The sequence below is a fragment of the Peromyscus maniculatus genome, chromosome 9, assembly GCF_049852395.1.
Source record: "Peromyscus maniculatus bairdii isolate BWxNUB_F1_BW_parent chromosome 9, HU_Pman_BW_mat_3.1, whole genome shotgun sequence".
Taxonomy (NCBI): Eukaryota; Metazoa; Chordata; class Mammalia; order Rodentia; family Cricetidae; genus Peromyscus; species Peromyscus maniculatus.
Window position 1 is genome coordinate 68522928 of NC_134860.1, and position 17986 is coordinate 68540913.

General features: G+C 52.9%; 1 protein-coding gene across 1 annotated transcript; it reads left to right on the top strand.

The window, feature by feature from the left end:
• Window positions 1–5257: 5257 nt before the first annotated feature.
• Lgi3 (leucine rich repeat LGI family member 3) lies at window positions 5258–12251 on the top strand. The gene is made up of 8 exons (XM_006989104.4): window positions 5258–5612; window positions 6435–6506; window positions 7118–7189; window positions 7517–7588; window positions 7688–7759; window positions 8599–8768; window positions 8917–9081; window positions 9921–12251. Exons 1-8 carry the CDS (start codon window positions 5407–5409, stop codon window positions 10736–10738), a joined length of 1647 nt encoding a protein of 548 aa, XP_006989166.2. The 5' UTR covers window positions 5258–5406; the 3' UTR covers window positions 10739–12251.
• The last annotated feature ends 5735 nt before the right edge of the window (window positions 12252–17986 follow it).

Genomic DNA, 17986 nt, shown 5'->3' on the forward strand with positions numbered 1-17986 from the left:
CTAAATGCTCTGAAAGAGTAGCCAATGCCTGTAACCACTGAGCCTTCTCTTAGCTCTCTCAATTCACTTTTAGCTGTCAGCCAGGTGATCTCGAGAAGTCTTTGCACCTCTCAACTTTTAGGAATGTGTAAGCCAGAGCTCAGTATTTCCTTGTATTGACCTGACACTCTTGTTCTCCTAAACAGCTTCCCTTTATATCATCCAGATTGTTTCCAGGACTCCTCATGGACATGCCAAGTCTATAGGTGTGCAAGTCCTTTATACAAAATAAACTATAAAAGTTACATACATATGCATAATCTCATGTGTTCTTTAAAATTGCCTTTGAGCAACCAACAGCTCTCTAATTTGACTTCAAAGCCCCTCAACAAGAGAGAATCCATACCTGGTACTGGAAATGTCGCTAACTACCCAGTGCTAGTGAAATCATGGTGATTGGAGGAGAATCTATAACCACTAACTTATCAAACCAGCATAATCCCTAACTACAACCTATAAACATTTCTCTATACCCACAGATAAGTGTAGTCTTCACCCCTCATCAAGAAAACTTCTCTTTGCAACAGAGAGAGACCACTACAGAAGACCAGCACCAATCAAAATGCAGAGCTGTGGAGGCTGGCCCCAAGGGATACATCTGCAGAATACAACACACAAAAGGCCCAGGGATCATTGCAGAAGAGGGGACAGAAAGATTGTGAGTGCCAGAGAATCAGAATCAAGGAATTTGCTGGGAGACTTTGTTTCCTAGTAACACCCGAGTTGAACAAGGGGGACATCGACAAATGTACCGAACTGGATGGGGAAAGCCCACCAGGCCTAAATCCTACACAAAGAACTACAGGCGACCAAGGAAGGCTGGGGGGTCAGAGAGATGGCCTTCCCCAGGAAAGGTCACACCAATTTGTTTTCCAATGCCAAATGGTCAGCCTTGGAAACATACATACAGTATCAAAACTAAAAATACAAAAAAAAAAAAAATTTAAATCTTTCCGAAGAAATTGTTCTTGAGATTTACGTTTTGCATAGATGCGTATCTGTGTAGCACATGCATCCAGTGCCTGTGGAGATGTTACATAGGAAGAGTCAGATTCCCTGGAGGTGGAGTCGTACACCATTGTAAACTGTCTGACTTGGGTGTGGGGCATTGAACTCTGATCCTCTACAAGGGCCATCTCTCTAGTCCCTTGTTTTGATTTTGAGACAGCCTCATTTTCTACCCAGGTTGGCCTGGCACTGGCGGCAATCCTCTTGGCCCAGCTGCCTGAGGGCAAGATCGCGGGCGTGTGCCACCCTGCCCGCTCAGCTCCATCCACCCCTGAATTGGTGAAGGCCAAACCTAGAGATGCAGAGAGCCAGCTGTGCTGGTCTTTGCAATGTCACCCAGCTTCCTAGCCTAGGCTCCAGGCTCCCTAGCACTTGCCCCTCCCTTGGACCATGAGCTGGCCCCCTTCTCTCCAGCCTTGGCCACCTCCCCTGTCCCTCAAGGATCCCCTCACCAGCTGGAGGGCCTCGGTCTCAAGGTTGTGAAAGAGCATGGCATCTGAGGTGAGAGCTCCTGAGACGCTTTGTGAGGAGGAGAAGGAAGGAAATGTTTGCTCTCGCCATCCTCCTCGCCCCTCTAACTGCCCCCTTAAATATTTGCCTAAGCCTCCCACAGCTCAGCAAAGTGTCCTAGAATGAGGGGGGAAAAGGGAGGGCTGAGGGAAGGGAAGGAGGGGAAAGCCAGTGTCCTCTCCCCTCGGTTGTGTGCAGGTGACAGATGCAAAAGACAGCCTGCCTGCACTGCCCACCTCTCTGCCCACCCCCCAGGCTCCCACTCCCACCCGGGGTTGTCCTGGAAACCTCAAGATTGATGGCTGACTCACACACACTGGGCCTGAGCCCGGTGGGCAGTGTGCCAGCAGGAGAGCCAAGAACTGCGGGCATCTCGGGGTCCCTGTGGGCGTCTCGGGGGGCCGCAGTGTCCAGTTGTGGTACTTAGTCTGAACAGGAGCTATGGTTGGGCTGGCTATCATCACTAAGACATCACTAAGAACAGCTCTGTCCTCTCTCAGGTCCTCAGTCTCTCCTGCAGGCGGCCCTTAGCCTGGCTTCTCACAGCATTATGACTTAAAGACAACGGCCACAACTTGGTTTTGTCTGTTCGGTGGCCAGGGAAAGCTGTGGTCCAGCTCCCCTGAGTGAATTTCAGATGTTTCTCAACACCTGGTAGGGGTCTTGGGTTCCTTGGAGAAGAAGGGAGGACGGGGTGGGGGGCAGTGATTGAGGGAGGAGGGAAACTGTCTCTTCAGCCAGGCAGACGCAGCCCTCAACCTTGCCGCCCCCCCAGAACAGCCCTGGGGCACAGCCTTCTTTATTTACCTTCACTGAAGCTAGTCCTCACTGTGAATACCGCTCACCCAAAAAGGCTGAGAGTCAATGGCACCTGCTCTGGGACCCCTCCATCCTAGCCCCAGACTCTGAGATCCTTTCATTGCCCGCCCCCCCCACCCCGAGAGTCAATGGCACCTGCTCTGGGACCCCTCCATCCTAGCCCCAGACTCTGAGATCCTTTCATTGCCCCCCCCCCGACAACTTAACCCCCCATTTAGCACACACACTGTTAACTGGAATCAGCTATGAAAGGTGGGAGGAATGTTGTCAACTCCGTCTTCCCAAACAGAAGAAAAGGAAGATGCTTTCTTTGTGCTTTTGTGAACCTGTCACAGGGCAAGGAGCATGCACACAGCCCCTGTGTGGTCCTATGCAACCACAAGACTGCCACCTAACACAAGGAGGCTCCTTCTGCAAGGTACATGAGATCCGTGTCCCCCTGGAAGCTCTAGAACCCACGGGAAGCCCTGCTTTTCTAGACTTTCCTGTGTTCGTCTCTGAAATGGGACTACTGTCACCTGTCTTCTCTCCATCACCAAGCTGTCCTGACACCCCCAATGACTTCATGGACCTGAAAGGCCAGTCGTCATCACATCATCTACTTCACCCACAGGATGCCTCTCGATAGCTAAGCCGATGACAGACTCCTCCCCCTTGTCTCTGGGTTGCCCTCTGTAACAACTGAGGGCCGTGGAAAGCCTTACAGTGGCCACTATCCCTTCCCTGCTCCCAGCCCCTCAGCTGCACGGTCCAGGACAAGATTCACTCTGGCCTTTGTGTGCTGGACAAAGCCATGCCAGGGACGAGTCGGGATGGCTGTCCAGCTGCCCCAGCCATCCTCGCTGCCCCGCCTTTCTCCTTTCCCTCAGGCTGGCCTGCAGAAGGCAGCGTGGGCAACTGGACCAGCAGAGGCCAGTGGGTGTCAAGAGGCAGGAGTGTCCCAGTCTGGAAGAACAGTCTGGGGGACTTGAACTCAGAGCAGAGATGGCCCCTAATGGCTTAAGCTGGGACAGCTGGGGAAGATGCTTTTCTTCCTAGATGGGGGGGTCTCACTATATGGTAAGGCCGGCCTTGAACTCTTGATCATCTTGCCTTAGCCTCCTTCTAGAGCAGTGGTTCTCAACCTGTGGGCCAAGACTTCCTTGGGGGTCGGATGACACTTTCACGGGGGCCACATATCAGATATCCTGCATATCAGATATTTGCATTACAATTCATTATAGTGGCAAAATTACAGTTATGAAATAGCAAGGAAAATAATTTTATGGTTGGGGGTCAGCACACTATGAAGCACTGTGTTAAAGGGTCACGGCATTAGGAAAGTTGAGAACCATTGCTCTAGAGTGTTTGAATGCAGGCATGCGCCACTCTGCCTGGTTGGTTCACACACCCTTTTGTTATGTTTTTGAGACAAGGAACCAAGTAGCCCAGACTAGGCTCAAACTTGATATATAGCTCAGGATAACCTTGAACTTCTGTTTTTCCTACCTGCCAAGTGCTGGGATTACAGCCATACATCTAATTACCTTTAAAAAAAAAATGAGGTGCTGGAGATCAAACCACATTCATGGCAAACACTCTTAACAGCTGAACTACAGCCACAGCCCTATGTTGGGGGCTCTAATTATATTGCCAGACATCTCCATCTTTAACAAAAATTATCACATTATTTATTTATTTAATTATTTAGGGAGTCATTATCGAGCCCTGGCATGCATGTGGATATCAGAGGATAGCTTTCACAGTTTCGTTTTCTCCTCCCACGGCGTGGGTCCCGATGGACTGAATTCGGGTCATGGGGCTTGGTGACAACCCACTGAGCCATCTTGCCAACCCATATGCCTTTGCCTTTTTAAACAAAAATAGCTGTAGAAAGAAGTGTTGCTGTTATATTTTTTGCAAATCTCTTTAGTCTGAGGTTTCATAAAAGACTTGCCGTGTAGCTCTGGAAAATTCCAGAGTACTTTCATGACATCATGTAAGTGAAAAAGACAAATAATGTCCTTCCTGGGTAAAGTATGTTGACCTCAGAGACTCCGTGGAAGGTTCTCAAGGAGCTTTGGCCTTCTAGAGTTACCCTTTGAAGAGCACTAGTGTAGAAGGATTGCTGTGAACTTGAAGTTGGACTTCTAGGCCTAGGGCTACACTTTTCTTATCTGTAGAAGGGAATTAATGTCCCTTCCCTCCAAAGGGCCAGCCAATTAATCATGCCAAGTACACGGTAGAGATATGAAGTTTGGCTTCTTTTCCTTTTCTTGTGGCCTCAGTTTCCTTGTTGAACAAACCAAGACCTGAGCTGGAGCACATCCAAGGTACGAGCAGCTCCATCGGACCGTGGTTGTGCAGTGTGAAACGTTCCCGGATTCCACACTTCCCACTCCGGCTCCAGCGGGCTACCTTTCCCTTTTCAGCTCGCAGGCACAAAGGCACACTCTGTTCCTCAGCTGATGCAAACACGCTCGCTCGCACCCTCAAGCTCCCAATCTCTCATGCCAACCTAGATGTACATGAGTCACTTGCGACATGCCCCTGAATTCAACGCCCCCTCACAGCCAAGACATACACACAGGTGCACATAGGTCCGCAGATCCGTGTGCACCATGCACATGCACTTCTCATTCAAACGCGTTCGCTTCGCACACAGCCCTGGAGATCAGACCCAGAGGCTGGGATGGCCTGGTAGGGCACGCTGCGGACGGGTGCAACCACTCCATCCTTTGGCTGCACTCCCGCGGGCGCCCGGCCTGGGCCTCCCCGCTCCGCCCCCGCGCGCGCCCCCGCCGCCCGCGCCGCAGTCCGCGTCCACCATCCCCGGCAGCCGGTAGTTGCGGCCCCAGTTCCGCGCAGCGCTTGCAAGCTGAAAGGACTGCAGCCACCGCCTGAGGTCAGGAGGAATAGGTGGCGCCTAGAGTGCGGGTGGCCCAGAGCTGCGGCAGCCCCCGGAGGTGGAAGCTCCCGAGAGGAGCAGAGCAGCTTGCAGGGAGTAGCCGGGCGCCGGCAGGCCGGTGTAGGGGAGACCTTGCAGGAGGCATGGCCGGGCTACGAGCCAAGCTGGGCCCAGGGCGCAGGCTACTGGTGTTGTCCACGCTGGGGTTTTGCCTGATGCTGCAAGCCAGTGCCAAGAGGCCTCCTAAGACGCCCCCCTGCCCACCCAGCTGCTCCTGCACCAGGGACACCGCCTTCTGCGTGGACTCTAAGGCAGTGCCCAAGAACCTGCCTTCAGAGGTCATCTCCCTGTGAGTGTGTACCTAGCCTCGGGGGGGGGGGGTGGGGGGGGGAAGGGAAGGATGGCACGGAGGGCTCTGGAAGAGAGAAACCCTGCTCCTCTTTGCAGAGGATACGGACCTGGAGCACTCCCGGGGTTCCTCGGAACTGAGGACTTCCAGGCCCCAGTCTGCAGGGAGCTCTATAATCATACAGCAGCCATAGCTTGGGAAAACCAGAGTTCATGGCCAAGAATGAATCATCACCACCAGTAGCATAATAGGACCTACTATGTGTGGGTTGGAGGGAGTGTCTCCAGGAGCATGCTGGCCCCTCCCTGTGAGGTCACACCAAGGACAGAAAGCAGGGCGACTGATGGCATGGGGGGGTGGGGCGGGTGACAAGGGAGATTGCCCTCGTGGGAGCTTGGCACGGGCCAGACTCCTGTCCCTGGGTCTGCTGTTCTGCACGCAGCTGGGCCAGCCTCACTTGCAGCAACTGGCCCATGACCCCCACCCTGGCCTGTGGGACTAGAGAGGCTGCCAGGTCCCTCATCTTGCTTCTCCATCCCTCAGCAGCACCAACACACTGTGGGTGTTGGATGATGGCGTTGGTGATGGTAATGGAACCTGCTGTTTTGGCTGAGAGGGAAGGTGAGGCTGGGGCCACTGGTGCTCCTGGAGGCCGCACAGGAGAAGAGTGGTGAAGGAGGGTATTGAGTGTGGGAAGTAAAGGGCAGATGCAGGTCGGGATTCGGGCTGCTGAGAACAGACGCTGCTGGCCTGTCTACCTCTGTGCCCAGTACGGGTCCTTCAGACGTTTACACGGTATTGACTCCGTTGCGTTCCTTGCAGGACCCTGGTGAATGCTGCTTTCTCGGAGATCCAAGATGGAGCCTTCTCCCACCTGCCCCTGTTACAGTTCTTGTACGGATGGGCTTTGTGGAAGGGCGGGTGGGAAGACGATAGAACCCGAGAGATGCTGAGCTTATGTGAGCGTGGGTGGAAGTAGGGTTTGGAAATGCAGATGCCCTGATAGAAGGGTGCAGGTCGAGTGGCATGGGGTCAGGAGTCCAGGCATCGGGGAGACTGCACACAGAAGCCAAGAATGTGGGGTGTAGAACACAGACTTGGCTTCTCTAGAGACTGGACACTTGGGGGCAGGGGTGCGGGTGGGGGTGGGGGGCTCCTCTTAGATACAGGTGACTCCAGGGATCAGAGTTTGGGACGCATGGTGGACAGCTGTCTGTGCAGGGCTGGAGTGGGTTGGGGTGCGGGTGAGAAGCCAGGAAGAGGAGATGCTGTGCAAGAGAGCCAGGAGCCAGCTTGGCAGGGCAGCATTGCCTCCCACCGAATTCAGGAGCAACCAGGGAGCTTGCCATGTGAAAAATCAGTTCACACCACCTGGTCTTGCTGTTCCAGGGGTCCTGAGGTGTGGAGGAAGGGCAGCCAGATGTTGAGGCAGCTCAGGGGTGGGGCAGTGGGCACGGGGAGCAGGCACACCCTGGCAAGTTCTAATTCTGCCTTTGTCTCCCCAGGTTACTCAACTCCAACAAGTTCACGCTCATTGGAGACAATGCCTTCACGGGACTGTCGCACCTGCAGTACCTGTGTGTGGGAGGGAAGGGTCAAGGACAGGGTAGAGGGAGGGAGCCCAGGCCCCGGTGGGCTGAGAGCGCAGTGGAGGCTGGGAGTGGGGTGGGAGGGCAGAGCCCTTGAATCTCCTGACTGCAGGATGGGGCAGGAGCCCATTTCACCCATGCCCCTGTCACCTTGCCTGACACCCTGTCCCCATGGGCGTGACGTTTTTGCACACTGTGGAAGCCGGTTTCTGGCTCCCGTGCTGGGGTCTGGCCTCAGATGTCAGGAAATCTCGGGGGCGGGGTCTTCGACGACCCTGAGTGGCAACAACTGAGGCGGGTTCTGATTGTCCCCAGCTTCATCGAGAACAATGACATCTGGGCACTCTCCAAGTATACCTTTCGAGGACTCAAGTCCTTGACACACCTGTGAGTACCTGATCACTCTGCCCACGTGGGACTGGAACCCGTTGTTGTGTCCCGTGGACCTGGTCATGATCTTTGGTGACCCTGGGGTCTCTCTTGCAGCTCACTGGCCAACAATAACCTGCAGACACTGCCCAGAGATGTCTTTCGTCCCCTGGACATCCTGAGTGACTTGTAAGGCCTGAATCCTGCCTCTTCCCACAGTGTCGCAGAGAACTTACCCCTGGAGGGAACAGAGTGGGAGTCAGAGTCAGAGTGACCGGAGACTGGGGGCGGGTGGGTTTGGGGACTCTGAGAAGGTGAGGTCAAGTTAGATATAGCTGAGAGCCTTCCAAATCGGGGCTCTTCAAGTCCCCATAGCCTCTCTCAAATGCACATTAGATATGTCTGGCAAACACATGTGGGTGTTTTTTTTTAATGTATGGTTGATTTGAATTAATATTAAAGAACTTGAGCATATCTGCAGTCATTTGCCATTATTTATACAAAAATAAAATAAAAGCTCCTGAGTTCTGTCAACAGGGAAGCAACATACAGAGGGATAGATTATTAGCCACAGCCAAAGAAGCCTGGCACCAGGACCAGCTTTACAGGCCTGTAATCTCAGACACTCAGGAGGCTGGGCAGGGGGACCATAGCAGTAAACTTCTGTCCTATGATTAAAAAGTGAAAACAGGGCTGGTGATTTAGAGCACTTGCCTGGAATGTGTAAGGTCCTGGGCTCCAATACCCTGTGTTGGACGAGAATTAAAAGTCAAAACAAAACAAAAACAAACAAACGAAAACCAAAGACACCTGGCCAGGTAGGTAAGCAAGCAGAGCCCTAGGCTCAGCCAGCACACCTCTGGCCATGCCTGTGCTGGCGGGGGGGGGGGGGGGGGGGGGGGGCGGGCGGCTGTGTCACCCAGCTGTCTGTGAGCAGCTCACAGCAGCTCCTGAAAGCCAGGCGGGCTGGTGTGCAGAGCAGCTGAGGGTCTGCCCCCTCTCTTTGCCCCCACCCCCTCACCACCCAGAGACCTCCGGGGCAATGCCCTTAACTGTGACTGCAAGGTGAAGTGGCTGGTGGAGTGGCTGGCACACACCAACACCACTGTGGCCCCCATCTACTGCGCCAGCCCGCCCCGCTTCCAGGAACACAAGGTGCAAGACTTGCCTCTTCGGGAGTTCGACTGCATCACTACGGGTAGGCTGGGCCAGGCCTCCGGCTGAAGGCCACCCGGCTGGGCACACCCAGCTTCTATCGGCTGCCGGGTCCCCACGGCGGTCACCCAGTGGGCTGGTGCCTGTTTCCTTGGTGTTGATTCCACTCCCTGTACCTCCTGTCCCTGCAGATTTCGTCCTCTACCAGACACTGGCCTTCCCCGCGGTATCAGCAGAACCCTTCCTCTACGCCAGCGACCTCTACTTGGCTCTGGCCCAGCCAGGTGCCAGCGCCTGCACCATCCTGAAGTGGGACTATGTGGAACGACAGCTTCGAGACTATGATAAAATTCCAGGTACCCGAGTGTGGCCTGCCTAGGCTGGCCCTATCCAGGAGAAGGTGATAGGAAAGCTCTGTTGTCCAATTCCAGTCAATGCCTAAAGGAAGGAGGATGGATGAAAAAAAAAATGGTTTCTTGCCCATAAAGATTTTCCTGGGTTTGAGAAAGGCCAGTATCTACAAAATAATATGTATAGGATACACGCCTTTAATCCCAGCACTTGGGAGGCAAAGAAGGTGGATCTCTGTGAGTTCAAGGTCAGCCAGGGCTACATAATAGAGAGACTCTGACTCAAACAATAAATAAATAAATAAATAAATAAATAAATAAATAAATAAATAAATAAATAAATAAATAAATAAAGTCAACACAGAGCTAGGAATGAAGCTCAGTGGATAGAATGCTTGCCTAGCAAGTATTAAGTCCTGGGTTCATGATGGTTGACACCTATAATCCCAGCGTTTGGGAGGTGGAGGTGGGAATGTGGAGAATTCAAAACCAGGCTTGACTGTATAGCAAGAACCTGTCTCAGGAGAAAAACAAAACAAAACAGAGCTTGCCAGGTACGGTGGCTCACACTTGTAATCCCAGCACTTGGGACGTAAAGAAAGAAAATCACTGCTAGTTCAAGACCAGCCTAATCTATATCATAAGGTCCAGGCCAGCCAGGGCTTCCCTGTCTTCAACAAACCAACCACATTATGGACCCTGAGTCCTGGGTGGGACTGCGCTGGGAGCGGACTTCCGCAGCAGATCTCAGTTGTGGGCCGTGTTTGGGGGTTGATCCTCCATCTGGGTGGGAAAAGGTGGGAGCTACCGGACACCCCCTAACTCCACGTGCTCTGTCCCAGCAGCCCCCTCTGCTGTGCATTGCAAGCCCATGGTGGTGGACGGCCAGCTCTATGTAGTCGTGGCCCAGCTGTTCGGGGGCTCGTACATTTACCACTGGGACCCCAACACCACACGTTTCACCAAGCTGCAGGATATCGACCCACAGCGCGTGCGGAAGCCCAATGACCTGGAAGCCTTCCGCATCGACGGCGACTGGTACTTTGCAGTGGCCGACAGCTCCAAGGCGGGTGCCACTAGCCTCTACCGCTGGCACCAGAATGGCTTCTATTCCCACCAGGCCCTGCACGCCTGGCACCGTGACACTGACCTCGAGTTTGTCGATGGGGAGGGCAAGCCACGGTTGATTGTGTCCAGCAGCTCTCAGGCACCTGTCATCTATCAGTGGAGTCGTACTCAGAAGCAGTTTGTGGCCCAGGGAGAGGTGACCCAGGTACCCGATGCCCAGGCCGTGAAACACTTTCGTGCCGGCCGAGACAGCTACCTGTGTCTTAGTCGCTACATCGGGGACTCCAAGATCCTGCGCTGGGAGGGTGCCCGTTTCTCTGAGGTGCAGGCCCTTCCCTCCCGGGGTTCGCTGGCCCTGCAGCCCTTCCTGGTGGGTGGCCACCGCTACCTGGCACTGGGCAGCGACTTCTCCTTCACGCAGATCTACCAGTGGGACGAGGGGCGGCAGAAATTTGTGCGGTTCCAGGAGCTGGCCGCACAGGCCCCTCGGGCCTTCTGCTACATGCCGGCTGGAGATGCCCAGCTGCTCCTGGCCCCCAGTTTCAAGGGACAGACACTGGTATACCGACATGTCGTGGTGGACCTCAGTGCCTAGAGGGAAGTTAGGTCCTTTGGGTTCCTCAGGGTGGCGCTGTATGGTGGGTGGAGACTTCTGTGAGCAGTTCCAAGTGAAGTCACATGGGGTTAACCTATATCTGCACACACACACACACACACACACACACACACACACACACACACACACAGAAGTGGGCCTGGGCACATACCAGGGAAGCCCATTCCCATTACTGTAATCAGCACCTATGTATGCCCCGGGCACCCAGTGTTCAGGTTCTCCTCTGTGCGTGCACCAGTGGCCACCCTTATCTACAGTGCCCCCATGCTCCACTCCCTGGCTAATGTGCCTGAGTGACGCGGCGGGTGCAGGAATGGGTGAGCCATGACCCTTTTCTTCTCGGCTTAGCCTTGTGCCCTCTGGCCTTTCCTGTGGATGCTCAAGGCGCTTGGGTACCTGTTCAGCATCCACAGGGGCAACCTCCCTCCAGGTGTGCCCACACTTCCAAGTGTGCCTGCCCACGCCATGCTCCTTCTGCATGCACCCGTGGACATACTGTTGGACATACTCAGTTACGTGCTTGTGCGTACCCGGCCACGCTCCTGTTTCCATATCTGCACATGTCTGGGAGGGTGCACACGTGCAGCCCGGGTGCTAAAAAAAAACAGGCTTTCCTGCTCTCACCTAGCTGCTCTTCTTGGAGGGTGCCCAGCGCACCGACACCTCCTCTGCTCACCCCAGTGTGCCCCCTAATTAGGTGGCTAGTAAGGATAATAGTAAGCATGGCCGTGGCCCTCCTGGGGACAAAGCGCCTTCATCCTGAAGCAATAATAGCCACAGAGGCAGCAGCAACCGGGTTCTTTGCAGTGCAGTATACCTTTCTTCTCACTAGAGTTTTCTTCCGTGACTCAGTCCCAGCTCACCTGGACACAGATGGGAAAGGCTTTCTCTGGATAGCTATTGCTTTTTCAAGATCGGGCCGTCTCCTCTCTCTCCCCTGCCTGTGGGTTGTGGACCCTGAACTGTGACTGCTCCTTGGGTGGATATCAAAACTGGCCAAGACAAGAAGCCTGAGAACATCTGAGCCACTCATGTGAGTGCCGGGGACACGTTGGGGCCCCTGGCACCTCTCCATTACATGGAGACGCCCCTGGAAGCGTGGCTCAGTGGAGGCTGGATGTGGTTGGCAGGAAGGACACCTGGGAACCAGGCTTCTGCTGCCCTCTGCTGTCCATGAGGAACAGCAGCCCAGAAGCAGGAAAGGGCCAGATTGAGAGGATTTCTTTTTTTTTTTTTTTTTTTTTTTTTTGGTTTTTTCGAGACAGGGTTTCTCTGTGTAGCTTTGCGCCTTTCCTGGAACTCACTTGGTAGCCCAGGCTGGCCTCGAACTCACAGAGATCCGCCTGGCTCTGCCTCCCGAGTGCTGGGATTAAAGGCGTGCGCCACCACCGCCCGGCCCAGATTGAGAGGATTTCTTACCGGCCTAATGCCCTGGGGCACTTGGGGGCAATGCTGTTCACTTGCTTCAAATAAAAAGTTCCACCCTACCACTAGGTCGCAGGTGTCTTCGGGGTGTTTTCTTAGGAGCAGAGCCAGGGTGGTGTCACCTGTCCCGGCTACACACAGGGACCACACCAGCTTCCAGTTCCTCTTGGCTCCTTTCCCTTCGAGCAATGGGCATCCTCAAAGTCAGCTGGCACTGGGGTCAGGAGTTCATGGTGATACCGCTCGGGTGTTGAGCTGTGTGATGAGTCTCTTCCACCTGGGTCTGACTCACAGCCCAGTGTTCCTTCCTGGAGATGAACTGGTCTGGGACCTGCTAAGACCTAGGTCTGTCCCTTTGTCAGGATAACTTGAAGCAACATGGCAAGGACATGCTCGGCCCTCGGCAGCCCTGTCTTCCTACCACTACCTTCCTGAGCTCCCCACTGGGCTAATGTCTGCCATTGACACCACCACCACCCCCAAACCAAGGTGAGGCACCTTGGAGTCCTAGGTAACATCTTGGTCCCTCTTCTTCCCATTTTTAACCAGCCCGCAGTTCTCCATTCTTTATCTCTGAGGGTTTCCAAATGAGCATTCTTTTCTCCCCTTGCCCTGCTACAACCTTAATCCAAATCTGTCCTCATTACTAAGTCTCCAGGTCCCTCCTGCCAGCCTATTTCTTAGATCCTTCCAGTCTGGCCTTCCTGAAACATCTCTCCATTATGTCATCCGCTACCCAGGAGCCTGCTTTGGCTCCCTGCTCTTCTGAAAACAAACCCCTGGCTCTGTGCCTGACATCAGACTCCTCCGGACTCGGTGCCAACGGATGCAGCAGCATGCGTCTCTCTCTCCTGCCTGCTTCCATCCTGTCCCTTTCTGAGATGACAGTGAGAGCCTGTAACAAAAGGAGCCGGGAGATCACTCGACAGGGGCTAGGGCAGAATGACCAGGGTCACTAGGGAACGTGGAGCATCTTGGGAAGAGCACACAGCTCTGCGCTGAAAAAAACGGCCATGCTCAGCTGTGGGACGTCTCTCCTTGTCCTCCTCCACCCAGACTCGAACCCTTTGCCATCCTCTGAGAAATGAAACGGGGGAAGGGGCAGAAATGGTAGCGATGACAACCCCAGCAGTGGGGTGCTGGAGTGTGTACCCCGACACACACGTACACACACAGGCCTCTTCCCTTCTGCTTCTCATCTGTTCTCCGTGGCCCCTTTCAGCTCTCACATGTCACATAGATGTCTGTCTTAGGGTTTCTATTGCTGTGAAGAGACACCATGACCATGGCAAATCTTACAAAAGAAAACATTTAACTGGGGCTGACTTAAACAGTTTCAGAGGTTTGGTCCATTATCAGCATGGTGAGAAGCATGGTGGCGTGCAGACAGACATGGTGCTAGAGAAGGAGCTGAGAGTTCCACATCTGGATCTGCAGGCAGCAGGATGAGGAGAGAGCCACTGGGCCTGGCTTGGGCTTCTGAAATCTCAAAGTCCATCCCCAGTGACACACTTGCTCCAATAAGGCCACACCTCTTAGTCCTTCTCAAGTAGTGCCACTCCCTGATGACTAAGCATTCAAATACATGAGCCTATGGTTTGAATGGTTCCTATTCAAACCACCACAATGCCCTGTGTCTCACATATCACTGATCTGTCCCAAGGGGAGGAGACCAGGTCTGAGAGCTCCAGAACATGCATCAACAGAATCCTCTGAACCCCACAGTCTGGACCACACATGAGCAGATGTGGGCTCAATTACTTTGCTTGGTGTCAACTAATTTCCCTGAAGCTCAAATCCTGCAAAGCAGATTAGCAAGCCTACTTTGTAGAGTCCTGCTTGAGCTCACTTGCTGAGGAAAAGCACTGAATGGTGATTGGTTACTTTACGTGATCTGTCTGTGTCTGTTTCCTCGTCTTCAGAGTGGGTCCAATGATTCCTAACCAGCAGGGTCAACTATCCTGGGATGGACTAGTGCACATGAGGCCCAGCTTACCTCTCGTGAGATTTAAGTGCATTAAATACAGATTGATGTATGTCAGCCCCTTTGAAGAATGTGCCCGGCACATAATTATGAGCTATTTGATCTGTAGGATTGTATTTGAGATGGAGTGCCTCCAAGAAGTGGGGTTTATGAGAGGGAACGAAAGGCAGCCCTTGGTGACAAGAGCTCTCTGAGAGTTCCTCGCCACCTCCACCCTCAGAGTCCCTGCACACCACCTCCCATCTGTGGCCTCAGGCCCCCAGCCCTCCCCACTGTCCCTGGGCACAACTTGAAGTATGTGACAGTTCTAGACTTCCATCTGCTCTTAGCAGAGTGGGGACCCTTGAATCCTCTCTATCCCATCCCGGAACTGCCTCCCTCCCTCCATTTCCTCCTTTTGAGATGGTCTCATATAGCCCACGCTGGCCTTAAGCTCACTGTGTAGCCAAGGCTAACTTTGAACTCCTGACTCTTGCCTTCACTTCCCAAATGCTGAGATTACAGCTGTATATGACCATGCCACTTTTACGTAGCGCTGGATATTGACCCCAGGATTTTATGTATACCAGACGAGCGCTATACCAGCTCAGCTATATCCCCAGGCAATGTCCTTTTTCAAGTGGGAAATCAATGCACCTTTACCCATGCCCACTGAGGTTGCCAAGGGAAATGGGTTTAGTCTCCTAGACACCTTGGCCTTCTGTTGCCCAGTTGCAAGATAAACATTGCTCCTAACAAGCCACTCCCTTCAGTGGAGAAAGACATTCTCTCCATCAAACCTTGAATGCCCAGCTTTCTGTGGCATGGCTGCCTGGTCACCTGCCTGGGGGGTCAGCCCTGAGTCCATGGAGCTGCTTAGCAACTCTGGGTAACTGGATGCTTGTGTCAACCAAAGGCTCTAAGAGCCAGAGTTGACTTACTCTGTCAAAGCCAAGGAAGGTGACAGCTGGCTGCCAGCCTCACCCTCCTCTGTGAGGAGCCCCGCTCCCGGCATCAGACCCCTGACTTCATGTCCTTTAACTTTCTCAAGCACAGGCATCGTGGCCAGGAGTCTCTGTGGGAGAGACTGTCCCAGCTGGGAGAGCTCAGAGTGGGCACAGGTCAGCTCTTCCCAGCAAATGAAACCAGAGGGTAGCTGTTTTTCTTTTTCTTTCTTTCTTTCTCTCTTTCTTTCTTCCTTTCTTCCTTCCTTCCTTCCTCTCTCTTTCTTTTTTCTTCCTTTCTTCTCTCTCTCTCTCTCTCTCTCTCTCTCTCTCTCTCTCTCTCTCTCTCTCTCTCTCTCTTTCTCTCGACAAGATTTCACTAGGCAGTCCAGGCCACCCTTGAAATCAGTCCTCCTGCTTCAGCTTCCTGAGTGCTTGGATTTGGATTACAAGCAGGTACCCGCCCACCATGCCTAAGGCTTCGCTTGGCCTGGGGTGATGTCTCAGTGAGTGGGTAAAGTGTCTATTGCACAAACACAAAGATCTGAGTTTGGGTCCCGAACACCTATGTAAAGAGCCAGTTATGGATGCGCACTGGAGGAGCAGAGACAGATCCTGGGGTGTCTGTCTTCTTGGGGGCTTATGGGCCGGCCAGTCTAGCTGAAATAGTCAGCTCCAGGAATAATGAGAGGCCTTATCTCAAAAAATATGCTAGGCGGTGTTGAGGCACACCTTTAATTCCAGCACTCAGGAGGCAGAGCCAGGCGGATCTCTGTGAGTTCAAGGCCAGCCTGGTCTACAGAGTGAGTTCCAGGACAGGCACCAAAACTACACAGAGAACAAACAAACAAACAAACAAACAAACAAAGGAGGATGGCAGCCGGACATGGTGGCACACGTCTTTAATCCTATATTCAGGAGGTAGAGGCAGGGGAATCTCTGGAAGTTTTGGGCCAGATAGGCCTACATAGTAAGACCCTGTCTTAAACCAACAAAAAATGTAGAGAAAGACATCCTGCTGCCCTCTACACGTCCCTGGTCTGCACACACACATGCCTACCCATGCCTATACCATACAAAGAGGCTGCGATGACGAGGGGGTGTTCCAGAAGTCACCCAGTGGGTGAACATACCAAAGGGTTTGAGACTCCCACGGGTTTCTCAAGTGATGGGTGCCTCTTCCTTCTTTATATAGCGCTCTACGCGTCCTAAATTGCTTCTGTCGGTTGCATCCTTCTGCCTTCAAGGAGATACACAAAACATTTTGTTTGTTTGTTTGTTAATGTTTTTGAGACAGGGTCTCACTGGGTAGCCCTGGCTGTCCTGAAACTGGACATGTAGACCAGGCTGGCTTCAAACTCGAAGAGATCTCCCTGCCTCTGCCTCCTGAATGCTGGGATTAAAGGGGTGTGCCATCACACCTGGCCTTACCTGACACCTTTTGCCTAAATAATCAGATCTAAAGGGTCAGGGAGTTGGCTCAGCAGTTAAGAGCACTGGCTGCCCTTCCAGCACCTACTTGGAGGCCAGTAGTCACCTGCAACTCCAGTCCTTCTTCTGACCTCCACAGGCACTGCATACATGTGCACAAACATACCTGCAGGCAAAACACTTATACACATTAATATATATAATTTGGAAGGATGGACATGCGGCTTAGCCCAGTGCTTTCCTAGCATACATGAAGCCCTGGGTTTGAGCCCTGGCATTGTATGAACCAAACAGGGTGATACATGCCTGTAATGCCAGCATTTAGGAAGAAGAAGCGGGAAGATCAGAAGTTCAAGGCCATATCTAGACTACCTAGGATCTTGTCTTTTAAAAAAAAAAAAAATGGATCACAAGATGGATGGTGTCTGGGACCTTCTCAGGCCTGGTGTTTCTTGTTTCTCCAAAACAGTGTGGGGGGGACGGGCAAGCGGAGCAAGGGAGACTGAAGGCATGGGGGAGTTTCTCCTGTGGGCAGGTTTCATTGCCGGCTCCCACATCCAGCAATACCAATAAAATTGATGATAATAATTAAGACTGTATAATCACCGTGTGTTTGTTTATTCCCAAGAAGCCTCCTTTCCCTGGCTCCCATCATTACCAATTCCATCCTCATAGTTGGTGGGTGTTAACTGTGCTCTAATAAAAAGCAGTAACTGCCTGTGTGTCCACCCCCACACCCTGGGGTAGCTTGGCTTGCACCCTCACCTCACAGCAGCAGAGGTGGGGGAGGGGCACTGATCTCCCGATGTGCAGAAGGAACAACTGAGCCAGGCAGATGTCACAAAGGAAGAGACCCCCTGTGTGAGAAACCAGGCTTCCTCTGTGTAGCTTCCTCTCTCCTTGTGGGGGTGCTCACCTCATCAGGGAAACTTCTTCAGGTCCACGTGCCCTCCCAAGGCCACTGGTCACTGGCTGCTGCTGATTCCTAAGAAAATTGACCATGCCACACATTTGGCCACTGATGAGCAGTAAGTACCACTGAGTAACATTGGGCCATTTACTTCACTGAGAACATTTCTTAAATGTTAAAAAAAAAAAAAAAAAAAAGATCTTTGCAAAGATTAAGACCACGAGTAAAATCAGAGAAGCTTCTTCTTGTAGTAGACAGTTGACACAGACCCACAATTGGACAACACACAGAGGGTGAGAGACTTGGGAGTAGTCAGAGCTGAATAGGTTGTCTATGTCACAGCCCTCGCGGGGTCTCTGCAACTCTGCAAACGCCGGCACAGGAAGGACACAGTGTTCTCCAGATACAGTGCGGGAAGATGCAGGTACGAAACTCACAGAGACTGTGGCAGTGTGCACAAGATCCACACAAGCTGGAGCCAGGATGAAATCCCAGGACAGAGGAGGGGATGTGATGGGCACCAAGTCCCACCCTTAGTCAAAAAGCTATTCAAA

Bases quoted from the DNA above. Each gene is read 5' to 3' on its own strand.
- Lgi3 (XM_006989104.4), top strand. From the start codon at position 5,407: ATGGCCGGGCTACGAGCCAAGCTGGGCCCAGGGCGCAGGCTACTGGTG. The intron at 8,769-8,916 runs GTAGGCTGGGCC...CTGTCCCTGCAG, and splicing joins GTTCGACTGCATCACTACGG to ATTTCGTCCTCTACCAGACA. The intron at 9,082-9,920 runs GTACCCGAGTGT...CTGTCCCAGCAG, and splicing joins AGACTATGATAAAATTCCAG to CCCCCTCTGCTGTGCATTGC.